This window comes from Symphalangus syndactylus, chromosome 13 (genome assembly GCF_028878055.3).
Source record: "Symphalangus syndactylus isolate Jambi chromosome 13, NHGRI_mSymSyn1-v2.1_pri, whole genome shotgun sequence".
Taxonomy (NCBI): Eukaryota; Metazoa; Chordata; class Mammalia; order Primates; family Hylobatidae; genus Symphalangus; species Symphalangus syndactylus.
The window spans coordinates 27,946,788-27,964,351 of record NC_072435.2 but is presented as its reverse complement, the minus strand read 5'-3'; the positions used below and the strand labels follow the sequence as shown (position 1 = coordinate 27,964,351).

At 51.4% G+C, this 17,564-nt stretch overlaps 2 protein-coding genes across 2 annotated transcripts; both read right to left on the bottom strand.

The window, feature by feature from the left end:
• Nucleotides 1–37: 37 nt before the first annotated feature.
• Nucleotides 38–4,268, bottom strand: LOC134732267 (mitogen-activated protein kinase kinase kinase 11-like). Its single transcript, XM_063615692.1, has 2 exons — nt 3,968–4,268; nt 38–1,815 (listed from the first exon to the last, which is right to left on the bottom strand). Exons 1-2 carry the CDS (start codon nt 4,077–4,079, stop codon nt 1,481–1,483), a joined length of 447 nt encoding a protein of 148 aa, XP_063471762.1. The 5' UTR covers nt 4,080–4,268; the 3' UTR covers nt 38–1,480.
• A 312-nt stretch (nt 4,269–4,580) lies between these two features.
• Nucleotides 4,581–16,335, bottom strand: LOC129459622 (napsin-A-like). The gene is made up of 9 exons (XM_055236572.2): nt 15,960–16,335; nt 8,281–8,422; nt 8,074–8,197; nt 7,759–7,877; nt 7,248–7,447; nt 5,829–5,951; nt 5,592–5,736; nt 5,088–5,186; nt 4,581–4,882 (listed from the first exon to the last, which is right to left on the bottom strand). Exons 1-9 carry the CDS (start codon nt 16,043–16,045, stop codon nt 4,655–4,657), a joined length of 1,266 nt encoding a protein of 421 aa, XP_055092547.1. The 5' UTR covers nt 16,046–16,335; the 3' UTR covers nt 4,581–4,654.
• Nucleotides 16,336–17,564: the final 1,229 nt, after the last annotated feature.

Here is a 17,564-nt window from a genome sequence, read left to right as displayed (position 1 = left end):
CAGGGGGGCGGGGACGCAGGGGGAGAGACAGACGGGATTGGGTGGGAGGAGGAGCGAGGTAGCGGGGGCGTGGCTCAGGGGAGAGGAACCAAACTGATTGGCCTGGGGGAGGTGGGGTGGGGCTGTGGCCGGGAGGAGTGGGGCGGGCACTGTAACGCGACCCAGCTGGACGAGGCGGGGCCGCCAATGAGACGCAGCGATTGGCTCTTTCTAAGAGAGCAGGGCGGAGGGGCGGGGCGGGGCGTCAAAGGAGGCGGGACCGGTTACTACTAATTGTGTTCGGCAGCACTGGTAGCTAGGGGAAGGCGGGGCTAGATACGAGAGAGAGAGACCTTATTGAACTGAAAAAAGTGCGGGCGGGGTAGAGGGAGGAGCGGACACGTCCAAGCTATTTAAAGAAGCCCGACTGGCCTGGGGGGGCGGGGCCACCATGAGAGAGGCCGTCCTGATTGGGCTGGGAAAGGGGCGGAGAGAAACAAAAGAGATCGCACGCCCTCACCTAAAACACCGCTAGGCAGGACCTGGTGGGGAGGAGCACTGCTTGGAAGAGACAGGGCCGCAGAAACTAGAAACAGTTCAGATGAGACTGCACTGGGGCGGGAACTAGAGATGGAGGACTTTCCCGCGCAAGGGAAACAGGCTGGACTGAAAGGGGACACGAGAAGAACAAAGACTTAGACTCGGTGAGAAGGCGTAGAGACCTGAGAGAGGCGTGGAAACTCGAGAGGGTCTGGATAGGCCTAAGAAAGGGGGAGAGTAAGGAGGGGGCGGGGCTGAGGCTCCAAGGTGGGCCTGGTTAGTCGGGGCTGGGCTCAGAGAATGAGTGTCCGGATGGATGAGTGGTACTGAGGAAGGTGAGTGGGGTCGACAAATAGAAAACGTCTGGAGGCAGGGCTCACGCCTGTAATGTCAGCACTTTGCGAGGCTGAGGTGGGTGGATCATTTGAGGTCAGGAGTTCGAGACCAGCCTGGCCAAAATGGTGAAACCCCGCCTCTACTAAAAATACAAAAATTAGTCGGGCGTGGTGGTGGGTGCCTGTAGTCCCAGCTACTCGGGAGTTTTAGCAGAAGAATCGCTTGAACCTGGGAAGCAGAGGTTACAATGAGTAGAGATCGCACCACTCCACTCCAGCCTGGGCGACAGAGCGAGACTCTGTGTCAAAAAATAAATAAATAAATAAAAGAAAAAGAAAACGTCTTGAATGGGCGGTAGGAAAGAGTGACTAAGGGAGGAGCGGGGCTATGAGGGGCTTGAAAGCAACCAGGGTAGGCGAGGGCAGGGCAGGGCTAAGGGAGGGTAGAGGAACGGGAGAGGTGGGTCCTAGGGGAACAATGAGATTACAAAGAGTACAAAGCTACTGGGCTGGATGGAGGGGAGGGACCTGGAACGGGGAGTCTTGGGGATCAGAAGACCTGGGACAGGGCACTGCCTAAAGGTCACAGGGTCCTCAAAGGGCGAGGCGAGAACTTCTAACGAAGGCTACACCGCGGCGGACTGCAGATTGGAGGACCCAGGGTAGATGAGGGCTGGTGAGGAGGGTGCACGCAAGGAGGCAGAGAGGACGGGAGAGGGGAGAGGCCAAAGCGCCAGGAAGCACCGTCTAGACTGAGGCAATAGGCAGGACCGATAAAAAATGGGGTGGGCTAGGAGTCTGACAGGTGGGGTTCTGGGGAAGAATGGAGAGTGAGGGGCGGGGCCAGAAAAAGGGGACCGCCTCGGAGCGGGCCCTAGGCTCCGAGAGGCAGAGCGCAGGCTCAGGGGGCTGGGGCGGGGCCAGCGGCTGCGGCTGGGGCTGCGGAGGGAGGAGGCGGCGCCTGCGGGAGCGAAGGGGGCGGGTCAGGGGGCTGCGGGCGCCCTCGGGCAGCACAGTTTCTGGCCCGCCGCTTCCCGCTGCAGGTGCGGCGGCTGGTTCGTGTCGCCTCCCTACCCCATCCCACGCCCCGCTCCCATTTCTGGGTTTCTTGGCGTCTCTTTTTCTCCCTTCTTGAGTATTTGTGCCGCCGTCTCTGTTCCCACCCCTCTGAGTCTCCGACCCCTCGTTTGTAAATCTGCTCTCCTGGGTTTCTGATTCTGTCCCCCTCCTTCTGAGTCTTTGCTCCTCTTCTCTCTAGGCCTCAGTCTCTCCTCCCCGGTGTCTCAGTCCCCGCCCCCCACCCCAGCTCCCCTGAGTCTCTTTCTCTTGGTTTCTGTACCATTTTATCAGGAGTGTGCCTCCGTCTGGGGCTCTGTACCCCACTCCCTGGGTCTTGTGTCCCTGTTCTCTACTCCCTCCCCGCAACCCGCTCTGTCCTGCCTCCTCTCTGGGTCTCTGCCCTTTCATCTGAGTCTGTCTCCTCCTTGCTCTCTGACAACCTCTTTCCCCTCCCCCTTCTTCTCCCCCTTCTTCTCCCCCTTCTTCTCCCCATCTCTGGTGTATTTCCCCCTCTTCCGTCTCTTTTCCTCCTCTGTCTCTGCTCTTTCTCTTGCTAGCTCTCTATTCTTCTCCCTCTCCCTCTAAGTTTCTGCCTCTTCACTTTCTCTATGTCCCCTCCCTGGGTCTCTATTCCTGCTATGTTTCACCTTCTTCTGGGTCTCTCTCTTTCTAGGTCTCTGTCTCCACTTCCTGGGGGCCCTGTCCCCCTCTCTGGGTCTCCGTTCCTTTCTCTCAGACCCCCCATCGCCCTCGCTAACCCCCGTCCTGGCTGGGACTGCGTCACTGCAGAGAGAGGTGCAGAAGTGGGGCCTGTCCTACAGCCCAGGAAGGTCGTTGCCCTCACTCCCCAGACTCAGGGCTCTCCATTGCACCCAATCCATCATGTCCTTCAGCTTCTGATGGAATCTTAAGAGGGCACAGAAAAGACATAGGTACTTCCTACGCCTTCCCCGAATTCTGGTGCACCCCCAGGCAGAAGCAGTGAATCCTGAGGTGAGAGACTGGTCTGGGGCTGGATGAGGCTCCTGGGCAATTGGGGGTGGGGTGGTGGAAGCAGGAGCAAGGGCTGGGTAGGCACTATGGGCTAGGTAAGGACCTCGGTCACCATCCTCCTCCACACTCCCCCCTCAACCCTGCTTTTCCCTTCTGCTTTTGACAGCAGCCAGGCACGGTATCAAGTGGCTAAATCAGCGTTTTTTTGCAGAGGTCAGAAGTGTGGGAGGAGGTGGGGGCTGTGGGGAAAAGGGGCTGGAATAAGGAGGAATGTGCGATGCGACTCAGGATTCGACTCAGGATTAGAGGCCATGGGAGGGGAAGAGGCAGCGGGCCGGGAGTAGCAAGCTGATCCACACTCCATCAGGCCCTGGGAAACTTGAATGCCAGCACTCCCTCATGGCCCTCCACAGACCCCACCAGGGTCTATGGGAGGATTTGTGAGCCTGGAGTCTCCACCCACCCATTAGAGAGGTGGGGGCTTCTGGAAGCCTCATGAGGGCTCCAAATACTGGACACTCAGCTATGTTCACAGACCAGGAGGAAGTAGACTCGACTCATGACTAGGGACACCAGGAGGGGAGAGGCCAACGTCTATCTACGTTTTCAGTTCCTTTCCCCACCCCTGCTCCTCCCAATCCATCCGTTCCCAGGCCCTCAAGGCACAAAATTCCTGAAAGCTCCAACTCCCATCTACCTCATCCTCGGCGTCCCCTGACAACCCTCCCTCCCCCATTACCCCAGGCCCTGGAATTGGGGAAGGGTCTTCCCCTCCCTGACTTCTAGGACCCCTTCCTTGTTCCTCTGTCCCCATTCCCACCCGGTTCCATTCGGAGCCTTGGTCTCTGGACACCAAAGCTGAAAATGTGAGGACTCTGCCTACGATCCTTCGTCCCCTAAAACGCTCCAAATACCTTGGCCCCCAAAAGCCCAGAGTCGAGGGAATCTCTCCGCTATAATCTTTGGGTTCCTGGATCCCAAGTCCCCCGTCTCCAAAACTAGGATTCGGGCTGTCTTACCGCCCCCGGACCCTGAGCCTTCGCCCCCTCCCCCGTACTCACCCCAAGTCGAGGCGAGGCGGGGATGGGGGAATCCAGGGCTCGAGATGGGGGGAGGGGTGACCCAGCCCCGGCAGCTCTGGGCAGCAAGAGGCTGCGGAGGGGGGAGTGACATCACCGCCGGAGGAGGGGCAGCACCGCTCCCCCAACTCAGGGGCTTCAAGCTCCGCCTTTATGGCGGACCCCGGGGTCCTGGAATCCCAAGGGAGGGAGGAGAAACAGGAGATGAGGTCCGAGGGAAGGGTATTCCCGCCCCTTAGAACAGGAACTGGTAAACCCTTACCAATTACAGCGACCCCCCCAACTGCCACCTGTCGCTGCCGTCGCGACCTGTCGCCTCCCACGCATGTTGTGGCTGCGCCCGCCCCCGTCAGGGCGTGACCACGGCGTGGACAACAACGACCGTGATGCTCCACGGAGCCGGGAGCCTTTGACGAAAGGCAGCGTAGGCGAGGGGCTTCATGGGACTCGTAGTACAAGACCCCACACAAGGGTACTCCCTGGAGAAGAGGGGTGATACCCTTCGCCTCCCTCTCTTCCTCAACTCCGTGGGTCCATGCACAAAGTTTTCTCTTCAAAAAGTACGCTCTGAAAAGAAGCAACCTAGGCAGGTTCGTTCAATGAAAACACTGGATTTTTACTGAGTAGCGCTAGCTCTGCTATCCGTTGCGCATGCGCATCACCTGGGCGTCACCCGCGGTACTGCGCCTGCGCCGTCTCGCGCCTTCCCAGGTCCGCTCCGCGAGGGCGGGCGCGCGCCAGGCCCACTCGTGCGCCGCTCTTCATGTCACCGCGGTCGAAGACAGCCACATACGCCCCCAAAAAAACGTCGCCGAGGATCCACACAGGTACTGGAGGCGAAGCGATGTCCAAGGCCCGGAAGCCGGACAAGCAGAGGCGGAAGTCACCCTGAGCAAACTGCAAGGCGACAAGGCAGCAACTGGGTGTCCAGGCCGCAGGAACCACCATTTCCCTGGGAGTCCGTGCTCTCTCCGCCCCCAACTCCGGGGACAAGAAATGTTTCTATGGCCCCTTCCAGCCCTAGTGATGTCTAACTCCCAGCTCCACCCTCTCAACTCCAGTCATATTACGTCACTGTGGCGTCATTATGACGGACACCTACCTGGATGACGTAATCCTGGGCCGTGAGATTAAACCAGACCCCCCCAATGAGGAGTGAGACTGCGGGGAGCTTTGGGATTTCTGAGCACCGGATGAGGTACTGGGGGAGGAGAGGAACAAGTGAAGATGGGAGATTCCTGCTTTGCTCAAATCCCGTCCGTGGCTCCCCAGGGCCATGGAGTAATGTTCATACTTCAGCACCGTGTGTGGACAGCCCTGTTGCCTAGGCTCCTCTCACCTAGTCCCAAGCAAAACTGCATTATCATCTCCCCCAACCCCCCACCACTCCCACCCCTACTTCACCATCCACTGAGCCACTTAGCATAGAAACTTGGGAAGTATCTTTGCTTCCTCCCACCACTCTCCAGCATGTCACTTAAGAAGCCCAGCCCCCTCTGTCCTGGATACGCTCTAGCTACCTGCTTCCCATCCTCAGGCCCCAGTGTTCACCATCGAATTGCCATCATCTTCCCCAGGACACACCCACCAGAGACTGGGACCTCACCTCCCCAGCCAGCAAGGGGATTCCCCCAATGGCTGCATGCAGGGCCCGGATCTCCTCAGTGGGTCCTATGATGACAGGTGTGCCTGTATCCAGGATGGCAGCACAGCCTCGGGCACAGAGAGTCAGCCCTGAGCCCACCTTCACACTGAGAGGGAAGGAGGCAGTCATTAGAGGCAGGGTCCTAGGAGTCCAGGCCCCCAGCCTCCAGCTCCAGACCCAGGAGACCAAGTCCCTCACCGCTCCATGTGGATCTGCCAGTAGGCAGGGACTGTGACTGGCACGAAGGTGAGGGGTGGGATGTAGTGTGCCGGGTCTGAGCCCCCCAGGACCAGCTCTCCTCCATCAGCCACTTCAGGGTCCCTGCAGGGGCAGAGTGTCAAGGTCAGTGTCACCGGCCCTCCCCCGCCAGCCCTAGGAATGGCCAGGGATGGGACTTCCTGCCAATTGAGTCATTTTTGGGGTTCTAGCTGGGGCAGTGGAATGCAGGCAGGGCCTAGATGTTGGGACTGGAAACAAGAAATGAAAGGAAATGGTGCTTTTCTTGATGGAAGTTAGGACTTTAGGATGATGGATACTTCCTGAAGTGGAGAGGAGACTTCATTTGGCTGTGGAAGGTAGAGCTTTTGGGGGAAATTCCTGAGCTGAATATCATAGTAACCAAGCAGACCAGTGGAGTCTCAGAATTGGCTCGAAGGTGTACAGGAGTGGGGTGGCTTCCTGGGAAGATGCAGAGACTTTCTGAATTGTGGTATCTAGAAAGGTGTTAGACTTCCTGAGCTGGCTGAGAGTGATGGGAACAGGGATGGAAACTTCCTGGAAGATGTAAATTAGTGGGATCTACCGAGAGCTGGTGGAACTTCTTGAGTGGGTTAGATGTCAGGGTAACTGAGTGGGCATTGGACTGTGTGTGATGGGCCCTGGGAGGGAAAGTGAAGACTTCTCGAGTGGTGGGTGGGACTTCTGAGCATAAGATTGACCTTCCTACGAGGTGGGTGGGGCTTCGTGAATTCAATCAGGAATTTCCTGATTTCTGGTCAGTGTTCTCAAATGGGATTTGAGCTTTATGGTGAAGAGAAGGTTCCTGAGTATTTGGTTGGGTGGGGCATAGAATTTCCTAGTTCGATTTTGAAACTGAGCATATTGAACGGATGGTGAGTTTCTTTAGTATATCTTAAGTTGTCACTTAAGCTCTGGGGCTTATGAATAGGGTTGAGGTGTTTCTTCTGTTAGGTAGGTGGCTACTTCCTGAATGAAGCGTGGGATTGAATTTTTTTTTTTTTTGAGACAGTCTTTGTCACCCAGACTGGAGAGCAGCGGTGCAATCTCGGCTCACTGCAACCTCCACCTCCCGGATTCAAGCAATTCTCCTGCCTCAGCCTCTCAAGTAGCTAGGATTACAGGCATGTGCCACCACACCCAGCTAATTTTTATAGTTTTAGTAGAGACGGAGTTTCACCATGTTAGCCAGGCTGGTCTGGAACTCTTGACTTCAGGTGATCGATCAATCTGCCTCAGCCTCCCAAATTGCTGGGATTATGGGCATGAGCCACCGTGCCTGAACTGGGACTTTCTTTATGGAGTAAGAGACTTCCTGAAGGAGGGCCTCACTTCCTTCTTGGGAATAGGACTCATAGATAGGTGCACCCTTCCCATTACCTGTTGAGGTAAAAGGAGAAGATAGGCTTATCCAGTAGCCCCTGCTCCACCAGTACATCCAGCGGGGGCCGAACTCCTTCCACAGCCAGAATGGGAAAACCGAGGCCCAATATCCCATCTGGGCAGGAAACAGTGAAGACCAGGCTGGATTCCCACAGAGCTTCCCCGAAAATCACTGATGCACCCTTGATTCCACCAATCTAGGGGTAGATTGAGATGTGACCAGTTACTTTTGGGAGGACAATAACCACATGTCCTGAGGTCTCCCAAACCAAAGTATGAATCCCAGGTCTGGGGACATCTGGACCCAAGCCCCCAACTGCTTAGCAAACTTTGCCTCTGGACTTGAGAGAATTCCTATCCCTTCACCCAGGAACCCCTCCCCCTCCTTGAGAAGCCCCATCCATCGGCTCGGGAAGCCCCTGCACCTCAAACCCCTCCCTAAGCCAGATGATCTTAGACAACGGGGTTCTCCCAGGCTCGAGGCTTCCTGGAGTCAAAGGCCACTCACAGTCAGCTTGTCCTCACTCAGGATTCCATCTACCCGCCCGGTTCCATATTGAATAGCAAACTTGGTCCCATTGGGCTTGAAGGAGCTGGAGGCATTGGGATTGAAGCGGTGGTGGAACCCTAGGTCAGAAGTCAGAGAGGTGTCACTGTGGGAGGGGAGCTTTCCGAATGCCTTCTGCCCCTTTAACCTTCTGACCTTTGAGGGTGTCAGAAAAGAACAGTTCCTCAAAAACCTTTGGGAAGCTGAAGCTCAGCCCCGCCTTCTCCCTTCACCCCCCCCCCCCATTCAGCCTTATTCTCCCGCATAGAAGCTCACAGCAGGGCACACTGAAGAAGTGGCATCTCCTGGACGGGACCCAGAGATTGGAGGAGCCAGTGTCAAAGGCAACAGTGAAGTTTTGTGGTGGCGTTCCCAGCCCAATTTCCCCAAAATACTGGGCCTGAGGAGGCAAAAGAGGAGACAGTCAATGAAGAGTTTGGCTCGAGGGCACAGGAGTGGGGGCTGTGTAGGGCTGTGACTCACATCCAGCAATTTGGAGAGAGGTACCGAGGCAGGCTTGTCCCCAGGGGATGGGGCCCCCAACTTGGGGAGCTCTGCTGGTTTTCCCCATCCCCTCAGTAGGTTCAGGGCCCTGCGTCCAGGGTGGACTCGACGAAGAGGGATCCTGGAGGGTAAGAAGATGATAAGAATTAGGAGGCCGCCCTTCCTGGAGACCCTCTAAAATAGACTTACTCAAATGGAATATGATGACAAATTCAACATTTCGAAGGTGCTACAATAGGAGTCATTACCAGAAACCCTACAATAACAACCTCCGGGAAACCCTAGCACAGAAACCATGATGACAAATATCCCCAAAGACTTCACGGGAACAAACCATCCCAAACAGACCTTCCCAATGGTATCCAAGTCCTTAAAATAAGCCATTTCCAGGGAATTGACATTCTCAAAGGTTTCCCAAGACCCTAACATGAAATCTAACCTTTGCAGAAGCCCTCGGATGGTGGTCCCTGCATGCTTCAGTTCATGATGTTGGAGACTATTTCCCCACCCTTGTGGAAAAATGTAAGCATCAAATCTTAATTTCACTCTTTTTTTTATTCTTGCAACCTCTGCCTCCTGGGTTCCAGTGATTCTCCTGCCTCAGCCTCCCGAGTAGCTGGGACTACAGGCATGCACCACCATGCCCAGCTAGTTTTTGTATTTTTAGTTGAGACAGGGTTTCACCATGTTGGCCAAGTTGCTCTCGAACTCCTGATCTCAGGTGATCCACCCGCCTCGGCCTCCCAAAGTGCCGGGATTACAGGTGTGAGTCACTGCGCCTGGCCTTAATTTCACTCTTTACACTAAAATACATCTGAGATATCAAACACTTAATGGGAAAAGTAAAATTATAAGAGCACTTTGGGAGACTGAGGCAAGCAGATTGCTTGATCCCAGGAGTTTGAGAGCAGCCTGGACAACATGGTAAAACCCCATCTCTACAAAAAATACAAAAATTAGGTGGGTGCAGTGGCACGAGCCTTTAGTCACAGATACTTGGGAGGCTGAGGTGGGAGGATCATTTGAGCCTGGAAGGTGGAGGTTGCAGTGAGCTGAGATCATGCCACTGCACTCCAGCCTGAGCAAAACTCTGTCTAAAAGACGAAAAAACAAAAAACATAGAAGCAAGTAAAATAAGTAAAATGTTTAATTCTGGAAAGAGGACAGCTTTTTTTTTTTTTTTTTTTTGAGATGGAGTCTCACTCTGTCACCCAGGCTGGAGTTCAGTGGCTCAATCTCGGCTCACTGCAACCTCCGCCTCCCGAGTTCAAGTGATTCTCCTGTCTCAGCCTCCCGAGTAGCTGGGTTTACAGGCATCGCCATCATGCCCAGGTAATTTTTGTATTTTTAGTAGAGATGGTGTTTCACCATGTTGGCCAGGCTGGTCTTGAACTCCTGACCTCAGGTGATCCACCCACTTCGGTCTTCCAAAGTGCTGGGATTACAGGCGTGAGCCACCGTGCCCGGCTGAGACAGAGTCTTGCTCTGTCGCCAGGATGGAGCACAGTGGTGTGGTCTCGGCTCACTGCCACTTTTGCCTCCCAGGTTCAAGTGATTCTCCTGCCTCAGCCTCCCGAGTAGCTGGGATTACAGGCACGCGCCACCATCTAATTTTTGTAGACAGAGTTTCACCATGTTGGCCAGGATGGTCTCGATCTCTTTACCTCGTGATCTGCCTGCCTCGGCCTGAGCCGCAACAGCATGAGCCACCTTGCGTGGCCTGAGGACAGCTTTTCTAAGCATGAAGGCAGGATCAAAAATCATGGGGGAAAATATTAATAAGTGTGACTCAAAATTGACACCTGTTAGCCAGGCACCATGGCTCACGCCTATAATCCCAGCACTGTGGGAGGCAAAAGCAGGCAGATTACTTGAGCTCAGGAGTTCAAGACCAGCCTGGGCAACATGGTGAAACCCTGTCTCTACTAAAAATACAAAAATTAGCCAGGTGTGGTGGCACACACCTATAATCCCAGCTTCTTAGGAGGCTGAAGCGGGAGGATTGGTTGAGCTCAGGATTTCAAGGCTACAGCTACAGTGAGCTATGATCTTGCAACTGCACTCTCCAGCCTGGGCAAGAAAGCAAGACCCGGTATCTAAAATAAATAAATAAATAAATAAATAAATAAATAAAATAAATAAATTTTAAACCCTTGTACTTCCCCTCTACATACACACACAAAGCTGTAAATAAAGGCGAGGACAAAAAATCTGGGGGAAATAATTATAAGTTGTATATTAAGAGTTAATATTCCTAATATGCAAAGAGCTTCTACAAATAAATAACAAGATAACCCAGTCTTGGGAGACAGTTTTTCTTGAGTCTCTCATATGTCTGCAGAGCACTGACTGCCTTTGTCCAGACTTGTCTTTTGAAGGATTTTGTTTAGTGAACAGCCTTGGAAGAGATGGCATCTCCTCCTGGAGCAAAGGGAAGGCAGGCTTATGATGCCTTATAAAAGATGTAAGCTCCCTATGCTCAAGTTTCTATTAATATCATGCACCACAGTGCATGTGCAGGTATCATCTGGCCTTCTTCATTTCATCCTGTGGAAACGGGCTCAGAAAAATAGGCCAGCTGTGGTGGCTCATGCCTGTAATCCCAGCACCATGAGAGGCCGAGGTGGGAGGATTGCTTGAGGCCAGGAGTTTGAGACCAGCCTGGACAACATAGTGAGACCCTGTCTCTACAAAAAATAAGAAAGCCAGGTCTGGTGGCACATGCCTGTAGTCGTAGCTACTTGGGAGGCCCAGGAATTCAAGGTTACAGTGAGCTATAGTCATGCCACTGCACTCCAGCCTGAGCAACAGAACAAGACCCTGTCTCAAAAAAGAAAAAAAAAAAAGAAAAAACTGGCACACATACTAATACTCTTGCTACTACTACTGCTGGGAGTAATAAACTGCCCTTTGTCTCTGACTTGGGAGTCTTGGGTCTTCTATGAGCAGCCATGAAACTATGACAAACTAACTTCGTAGTTCTTGACACTCATTAGGAAAATGGACAAAGGACATAATTTGCAAAAGAAGTACAAATAAATTCTAAATACATGGAAAGATGTCATCAACAGTCATCAAAAAAATAAAAATGACAACAGTGAGAAACCTTGTTTCACCATACAGATTGGCAAAGAACTGAGAATACTTACTGTTGATTAGGTTTGGCAAATGTGTATCAAATGCTCGAAAATTGTACCCACCATTTAACCCAACCCAGAATTTAATCTATAGGAGATCACCGGATGAGTGCACAGAGGTGTGTTTATGAAGCTGTGCCTAATTTTGGAAACTGGAGACAGTCCAATGATGAACTGCGTTTGCAAAAACTACAAGTGAGAAAATTAGGACAGTGAAAGAGATCTGATCTAAACAACCGCCATCTTGCCTTTAACTTCCAAACTGCCCTTGGTCATTGCTGGGCTTGGGCCAAGCTAACTTTGGGAGACAGTTTATAGTTTAAACGGTAATAGTCCATCCCCAAAACTAAACCACCTTGGTAAAGCTAATGAAGTACCACCAGGATAGGAAGATGAGAGGAGCATGAATTCTGCTAAGGTGCAGACATAAATGATTACCAGTCATTATTCCAGAGGTCAAAATATTTGCAACTTCCCCAATTACTCCTGCAGATTACATCACTATTGTAGAACCTAAGATTGGCCTTTTGAGACTAAGGGTTTTTGCATTTCTGGTGATGCCACCCAGACCTGCCAACCAGTCCTGTGATTCCACCCAGAAGCAGACTGGCCCCTATGAATGATTACATCCCTGACCAATCAGCAGCACCCATTCCCAGGCCTGACAAACTATCCTTGAAAAACCCTGGCCTCCAAATGTTAGGGGAGGCTAATTTGTTGTTTTCGTTTTGTTTTTTATGAGATGGAGTCTCACTCTGTCACCCAGGCTGGAGTACATTGGCGTGATCTCAGCTCACTGCAACCTCCACCCCCTAGGTTCAAGTGATTCTCCTCCCTCAGCCTCCTAAGTAACTGGGATTATAGGCACCCACCACCATACCCGGCTAGTTTTTGTATTTGTAGTAGAGACGGGGTTTCATCATGTTGGCCAGGCTGGTCTTGAACTCCTAACCTCAGGTGATCCACCCACCTTGGCCTCCCAAAGTGCTGGGATTACAGGCATGAGCTGCCATGCCCACCTCTGATTTGAGTAATAATAAAACTCTGGTCTCCTGCTCAGCCAATGGCTCGGCATAAATTAAACTCTTTCTCTATTGCCACTTTCTTATCTTGATAAATTGGCTGTATCTGGGCAGCAGGCAAAAATAACCAGCTGGGTGGTTACAGTGGCCAACAATGGGTACAGCTTAGTTCTGCTTTGGAACATACATAGAATGGAACCCCATTCGACCTCTAAGAAGGAGGAAGTGGCTGTCTATACCAGTCATTCTCAAACTTTAGCATGACCCAAAATCACCTACAGCAGTGGTGTTGGGCAAATCTTTGTGTAGAGGCTTTGCAGGCCAGACAGTCTCTGTGGTAACTATTCAAATCTGTCAAGATAGCATGAAAGCAACTGCAGACAACAGATGCTACGGAAATGAATGTGCATGCTGACTCCAGTTTTGTTAGAGACAGGGTCTCACTCTGTTGCCCTGGCTGGAGAGCAGTGACACGACTGTGGCTCCCTGCAGTCTCAAACTCCTAGGCTCAAAGGTCATCTTGCCTCAGCCTGCCAAGTAGTTGGGATCACAGGCATATGCCACCACATCCCAGCTAATTTTTTTTCATTTTTTATAGAGATAACTTCTTGCTAAGTTGCCCAGGCTGGTCTCAAATTCTTGGCCCCAAGCAATTCCACCTCAGCCCCCCAAAGTGTTGGGGTTACAGGCATGCGCCACTACATCTGGCCTAGATTCCCTTTAGCTTATTTGTAAAAGGGAAATAGCAGGCAGGATTTGACCCTCAGGCTCAGTGTTTGCCAAGCCCAGACTCAGAGGGCTAGTTGAAATTCAGATCTCTTAATTTTTAAGTAGATCTGGGATGGGGCTTGAGAATTTGCATTTCTAACAAGGTCCTGGGCCATGCTAATGCTGTGGGTCTTGAGACAACATTCTGAGACTCACTGTTCTCTGCATTGACTTGGAAAATGTCCGTGATTTATTAGGTTTGCAAAGCAGATTAACGGGGAATGACGAATTCATTGAACCTTGCACCAGCAACATCTATACTCTCAGAGTCCTGGGAGAATTTCAGATTGTAAATCCTTACTTATTCAAAGATCTTACTGAGGTGGGAGGATTACTTGAGGCCAGGAGTTCATGACCAGTCTAGGAAACATAGTGAGACCCCCCCATCTCTACAAAAAAAAAAAAAACTTAAGAAAAAGCTGGTTAACAAACATAATGTACAGTAATTTTTAAAATAAATTTTATATTTAATGTTTTTTTGTAGAAAGAGATGGGGTCTCACTATGTTGGCCAGGTTGGTCTTGAACTCTTGGCCTCAAGCCATCCTCCAGCCCTCTGCCTTCCATAGTGCTAGGATTACAGGTGTGAGCCATCATGCCTGGCCTCATGCAGTAATTTTTTTTTTTTTTTTTGAGATGGAGTCTCACGCTGTCGCCCAGGCTGGAGTGCAGTGGCATGATCTCAGCTCACTGCAAGCTCCACCTCCCAGGTTCACGCCATTCTCCTGCCTCAGCCTCCTGAGTACCTGGGACTACAGGCACCCACCACCACACCAGGCTAATTTTTTTGTATTTTTAGTAGAGTCAGGGTTTCACCATGTTAGCCAGGATGGTCTTGATCTCCTGACCTCATGATCCACCCACCTCGGCCTCCCAAAGTGCTGGGATTACAGGTGCGAGCCACCACGCCTGGCCTGCAGTAATATTTTTGTTCCCAATTTTAGTCACTCCTTGGAGCATGACACCCTGACTCACACCTTTGCCCTCACCCCTCATGACTCAGTCTTTGAAAGGCACAGGAACGAGAAGTGGGGAAAACCCTTTCTAGAAAATACGCCCCTCCCCCTACCAAGAGCTCCAAGGGGTAAGGAGAAGAGAAGAGAAGAGGGGAAGGGAGAAATTGGGGAAGCATCAGAGGTAAGGTAGGGGGAGAACTTCTTGGGTGGGATCCCCAAAACTGGACTTCTTTTTTTTTTTTTTTGAGACAGGACCTCCCTGTGTTGCCCAGGCTAGAGTACAGTAGCTCAGTCATAGCTCACTGCAGCCTCAAAACCCTGGGTTCAGATGGTCCTCCCTCCTCAGCCTCCAAGTAGCTAAGACTACAGGCACCTGTCACCATGCCTGGCTGATTTTTTTTTTTTTCTGTAGAGACTGGGAGCTCACTATGTTGCCCAGGCTGGTCTTGAACTCCTAGCCTCAAGCAATTCTACCTTGGCCTCCCAAAGTGCTGAGATGACAGTGGTGAGCCATTGTGCTCAGACAAAAAAATAGACTTCTTGAGGCCTAAACAATTTAGAGGGTGTGAATGTGGGGGAGTCTTAGTTTAAATGTCACATGCCTTGGTCTTCAAGATGGCAGGAATGTGTCACATGTCTGGAGACCCCCATAACTGGTCATTAGAGCTCAGAGTGGGATCTGCCAGAGGCCTCCCAAAAAACATATCCAGAGAAGAAGTGGAGGATTCCTCACTCAAGAGTCTCAGTGAAGGCCAGGTGCGGTGGCCCACGCCTGTAATCCCAGCACTTTAGGAGGCCGAGGCGGGCAGATCACGAGTTCAGGAGTTCAAGACCAGCCTGGCCAACATGGTGAAACCCCATCTCTGCTAAAAATACAAAAATTAGCTGGGCATGGTGGCGCGTGCCTGTAATCCCTGCTACTTGGGAGGCTGAGGCAGGAGAATCACTTGAACCCAGGAGACGGAGGTTGCAGTGAGCCGAGACCATGCCACTGCACTCCAGCCTGGCAACAGAGTGAAACTCAGTCTCCAAAAAAAAAAAACAAAAAGAGTCTCAGTGTTGGATCTGGGACTTAAAAGGGCTCTGGGCTGGACGTGGTAGTTCATGTCTGTAATTCCAGCACTTTGGGAAGCTGAGGTGAGAGGATTGCTTTGGGAGGCCGAGGCGGGTGGATCACGCCTGGGAAACATAAATTATTTTAAACATAGGGATACCCTCTTCTTTACGAAAAATTTCAAAATTAGCTGGGCATGGTGTTTTAAAAAGGGAGCTCTAAGCCAGGCGTGGTGGCTCACGCCTGTAATCCCAGCACTTTGGGAGGCCAAGGCAGGCAGATCACCTAAGGTCGGGAGTTCAAGACTAGCCTGATCAACATGGAGAAACCCCATCTCTACTAAAAATACAAAATTAGCCAGGGTGGTGCCACATGCCTGTAATCCCAGCTACTCGGGAGGCTGAGGCAGGAGAATCGCTTGAACCCAGGAGGTGGAGGTTGTGGTGAGCCAAGATCGTGCCATTGCACTCCAGCCTGGGCAACAAGAGTGAAACTCTGTCTCAAAATAAATAAATAAATAAAAGGGAGCTCTGATCTTAGGAGATGTCAGAGTAGAGCCCTTGGGGTGAGAGCCTACTTTAGAGATCTGGAAAGCCAAGAAAGAAGAGTCAAGGATCCTGGGTGCCATGTTGGGGAATCACTGAACCAGGAGCCCCAGACTTAAAGGGCAAAAAGCAGAGAATCCCTCCCAGGTATGGGGGTGGCAAATGGGGTCACCATACCGGATCAGTGTGGCCCCAGCAGGCTCCACGTTCAGCAGAGGCAGCAGCAGCAGCAGCAGGGGTAGCAGCAGCGGTGGTGGAGACATCGCTGGGGACCTGGGTGTGAACCCAGGCTTCCTAGTTTTCTTTCCCCTGTGACTCCACCCTGTTTATGCCCCACCTCCCGGTTTAGGAGGTGACCAGAACACGAAGTCTCTCAGCAGGTGACACAGGGGGACAAGGATGTTTTTGAAGATTTGTGCAGAGTATTTGTGTAGTGTCAACAAAAGTTGTATCCTGTGTCCTTGGTGCTCCTCATTCCCCACTTGGGGGGGGTGGTGGTGGGGTCTCCTCTGGTGAGACTGCCTCCCACCCCCCATCCTTTAGCCTCTGTCACTTTTACTTCTCACTTTCACATCACTTTTCTGAGACTCATTAACCACAAGTGTTTCCTTGGCCAAGTGGGAGGGACCAGCAGGTGTCTGTGAAGGGTCTGGGGAAGGGACAGAGGAACTGATTACAAGCCTGCCCTCCCATATGAAGTGGGACTGCCTGTGTCTCAGGACCCAGACTCTTATTATTTGTAGGTGAAGTATGTTTCTTGTAAGCAACAAAACATTGGGTCTTCTTTTGCATCCACTCATCCATTCTATATCTTTTCATTCGAGAGTTTAGTCCATTTACATTCAATATTGTTCTTGATAAGAATGTCCTCCTGCCATTTTGTTACTTGTTTTCTGGTTGTTTTGTGGTATTCTCTTCTTTCTGTCCTTCTTTCATTTTATTTATTTATTTACTTATTTACTTATTTATTTATTTATTTATTTATTTATTTATTTATTTTTGAGACAGAATCTCATTCTGTTGCCCAGGCTGGAGTGCCCTGGTGCAGTCTCAGCTCACTGCAACCTCTGCCTCCTGGATTCAAGCGATTCTCGTGCCTCAGCCTCCCAAGTGGCTGGGACTACAGGCACATGCCACCACACCTGGCTAATTTATGTATTTTTAATAGAGATTTGGTTTAATCATGTTGGCCATACTGATCTCAAACTCCTGACTTCAGGTGATCCACCTGCCTCAGCCTCCCAGAGTGCTGGGATTACACACGTGAGCCAGCACACCTGGCCTCTGTTTTCCTTTTAGAGAGGATAATTTTCCTTGGTCATATGATTTAATTTTTTGCTTTTTTTTGTATCTGTTATGCGTTTTTTGATTTGAGGTTACCATGAGGCTTGCAAATACTGTCTTTTTTTTTTTTTTTTTGAGATGGAGTCTTGCTCTGTTACCCAGGCTGGAGTGCAGTGGCTCGATCTTGGCTCACTGCAAGCTCCGCCTCCCGGGTTGATGCCATTCTCCTGCCTCAGCCTCCAGGGTAGCTGGGACTACAGGTGCCCGCCACCACACCTGGCTATTTTTTTTTTTTTTTTTTTTTGTATTTTTAGTAGAGATGAGGTTTCACCATGTTAGCCAGGATGGCCTCGATCTGACCTCGTGATCCACCTGCCTTGGCCTCCCAAAGTGCTGGGGTTACAGGCATGAGCCACTGTGCCCTGCCGTAAATACTATCTTATAACCCATTATTTTAAGCTGACAACATAAACTTAACACTGTTTGCATAAACAAACC